This window comes from Herpailurus yagouaroundi, unplaced genomic scaffold (assembly GCF_014898765.1).
Source record: "Herpailurus yagouaroundi ecotype Mexico unplaced genomic scaffold, PumYag 219, whole genome shotgun sequence".
NCBI lineage: Eukaryota > Metazoa > Chordata > Mammalia > Carnivora > Felidae > Herpailurus > Herpailurus yagouaroundi.
The window spans coordinates 1,911,984-1,914,280 of NW_024412450.1; the positions used below are offsets into that span (position 1 = coordinate 1,911,984).

The 2,297-nt window shown below is 46.2% G+C and overlaps 1 protein-coding gene across 1 annotated transcript; it reads right to left on the reverse strand.

Annotated features, from left to right (window-relative positions):
• Window positions 1-589: 589 nt before the first annotated feature.
• Window positions 590-1,554, reverse strand: LOC121018362 (olfactory receptor 5V1-like). Its single transcript, XM_040457102.1, has one exon. It carries the CDS (start codon window positions 1,541-1,543, stop codon window positions 590-592), a length of 954 nt encoding a protein of 317 aa, XP_040313036.1. The 5' UTR covers window positions 1,544-1,554.
• Window positions 1,555-2,297: the final 743 nt, after the last annotated feature.

The window sequence follows — 2,297 nt, forward strand, 5'->3', positions numbered from 1 at the left end:
TAAGGAATATAAACTGGAATTGAGAAACCATGACTACCTTCTTTCCAGCATGAATATGAATGGTCACGGACCCATGCAGCTGGTGGCTCACACAGCACTGTCAAAACCGCTGTAATGTGAACTCAGTGCCCTGGTTACACCGCTTTCTTAAGAAGAACCTAATACAGAAAGAAGAGCCAAAAGCATGACTTAAGTAATAGGAAGAGAAATATAACGAACACATAAGGAGCATTAGGAGAAAGCGTTTCACATTCCTCAACATGTAAGAGGTCGTGCAAAAAGGAAGGAAGTACCAGGACGTGATGTCCACCAAGCACATATTGCGTGAAAGAGTGGCATCGTCTTTAGGATGAAGGATTTGGGGATGGACAGTCTCGCGAAGAAGAAAAGATCTAAAAAGAGCAACATCCATGTCTCTCCCATAGGACTAGCTGAAGCTCAAGAATACGGTCACTAAGGCTTCAGTGTGTCAGCTGGTCACTCTCTGTCCCCAGGCTGCAGTGAACTTGTAGGTTGAGTTTCAGTACAGACAGCTGCTGGGAAAAGCTAATTATCTGATACAAGAATATTGGTTACAGGTGAGTGAAAGTTACATCTCCAAAGAAGGGATTGGTGGCTTCCACCTTCTCCCCAACACCTTCACGGCCCCTTTGATGTCCTTATTCCTCAGTGTGTAAATTACAGGGTTTAGCATGGGGGTAATGACACTGTATAACACAGAGATTAGTCTGTCTTTCTCCAGCGAGTATGTTGAGATGGGCCGCACATATGTGAAGATGGCGCTGCCGTAGTACAGAAGGACAATGACCAGGTGTGAGGCACAGGTGGCAAATGCCTTTTGCCTCCCCTCTGAGGAGCGGATCCTCAAGATGGTAGAGATAATATAGAGGTAGGAGAGGACGATACCCAAGAAAGGCGCCCACCCAATGAAGACCCCAATGGACAGCAATGCCAACTCATTGACAGAAGTGTCCCCACAAGACAACAGCAGCAAAGGGGGGATGTCACAGAAGAAATACTGAATCTGGTTGTTGCCACAGAAGGGCAGGTGGAAGGTCAGTGCTGTGTGCACCACTGAGTTGAGGAAACCCCCAGTCCAACACGAGGCGGCTAAGCGGCCATACTGGGCCCCGTTCATAATCACTGAGTACCGTAGAGGTTTGCAGATTGCAACGTAACGGTCATACGCCATGGCCCCCAGGAGGAGACACTCTGATCCCACGAAGAAAATAAATGCAAAAAGCTGTGCCATGCAACCCAAATAGGAAATGCTCTTCTTCGCTGACAGGAGATGCACCATCATCTGGGGGACGTTGGTGGTGGTGTAGCAGATGTCAAGAAAGGCCAAATTCCTCAGAAAATGATACATGGGGGTGTGTAGATGTGGATCAGCCACAGTCACCAGGATAATGAAGATATTTCCTCCCAAAGTACAGATATAGGTCAGAAAGAAGATGGTGAAAAGTAAAAATTGTAAATCAGTTAGATCAGAGAATCCCAAAATGATGAATTCAGACAGAACTGTTTGATTCTTTCCTTCCATGCCGCTGCCTGGTTTCCTTTTGGGGATTGGGCAAAAAGAAACACTGACTGCAGTAATCATGTACTGCAGCAGCAATGGTCTGCAAAACAAGAGAAGAGTGTTACAGAGGACAGTCATCTCAATGACTTCAGATTCCAGCCCAGAACGGCAGCGTCCTCCAGAGCTCAAACCTACCACCACACACAGGCATAAATGTATCCAGTGTTTCCCTTGTAAATAAAACCTCAAACATACACAACACAGACAGCATTTAATTAGAAAAAAAACACCATAAGGGGCACCATACATCCTAAGAGCCCTGTGTTAACAGTAACGGGTCAGGTCCACCTGCATCGTCTCAGTGAGCTGTGAACACTGTGTGCAAGTCTCCAGACAAAACCCTTCATTTCTCCACTAAAACCCTTTACTGGTGATTTGGGTTGTGTCCTCCTAAGCAATTTTCGGTGCATAAATATTTTTTAAAAACATTTATTTATTTTGAGAGACGGAGACAGAGCATGAGTGGGTGAGGGGCAGAGAGAGGGACATAGAATCCAAAGCAGGCTCCAGGCTCTGAGCTTTCAGCACAGAGCCTGATGCGGGGCTCAGACCCACAATCTTGAGATCGTGACCTGAGCCGAAGTCAGACGCCTACCCAACTGAGCCAGCCAGGTGGCCCACGGTGCATAAATATTTAAAACAAGGCTCAGAAAGTATATGTTCTAACCTGCTTTTTCCTCAAACGCCATATTGTCATGATTTCCCAGGAGTATAA

Coding starts and splice junctions, on each gene's coding strand:
- LOC121018362 (XM_040457102.1), bottom strand. CDS start 1,543: ATGGAAGGAAAGAATCAAACAGTTCTGTCTGAATTCATCATTTTGGGA.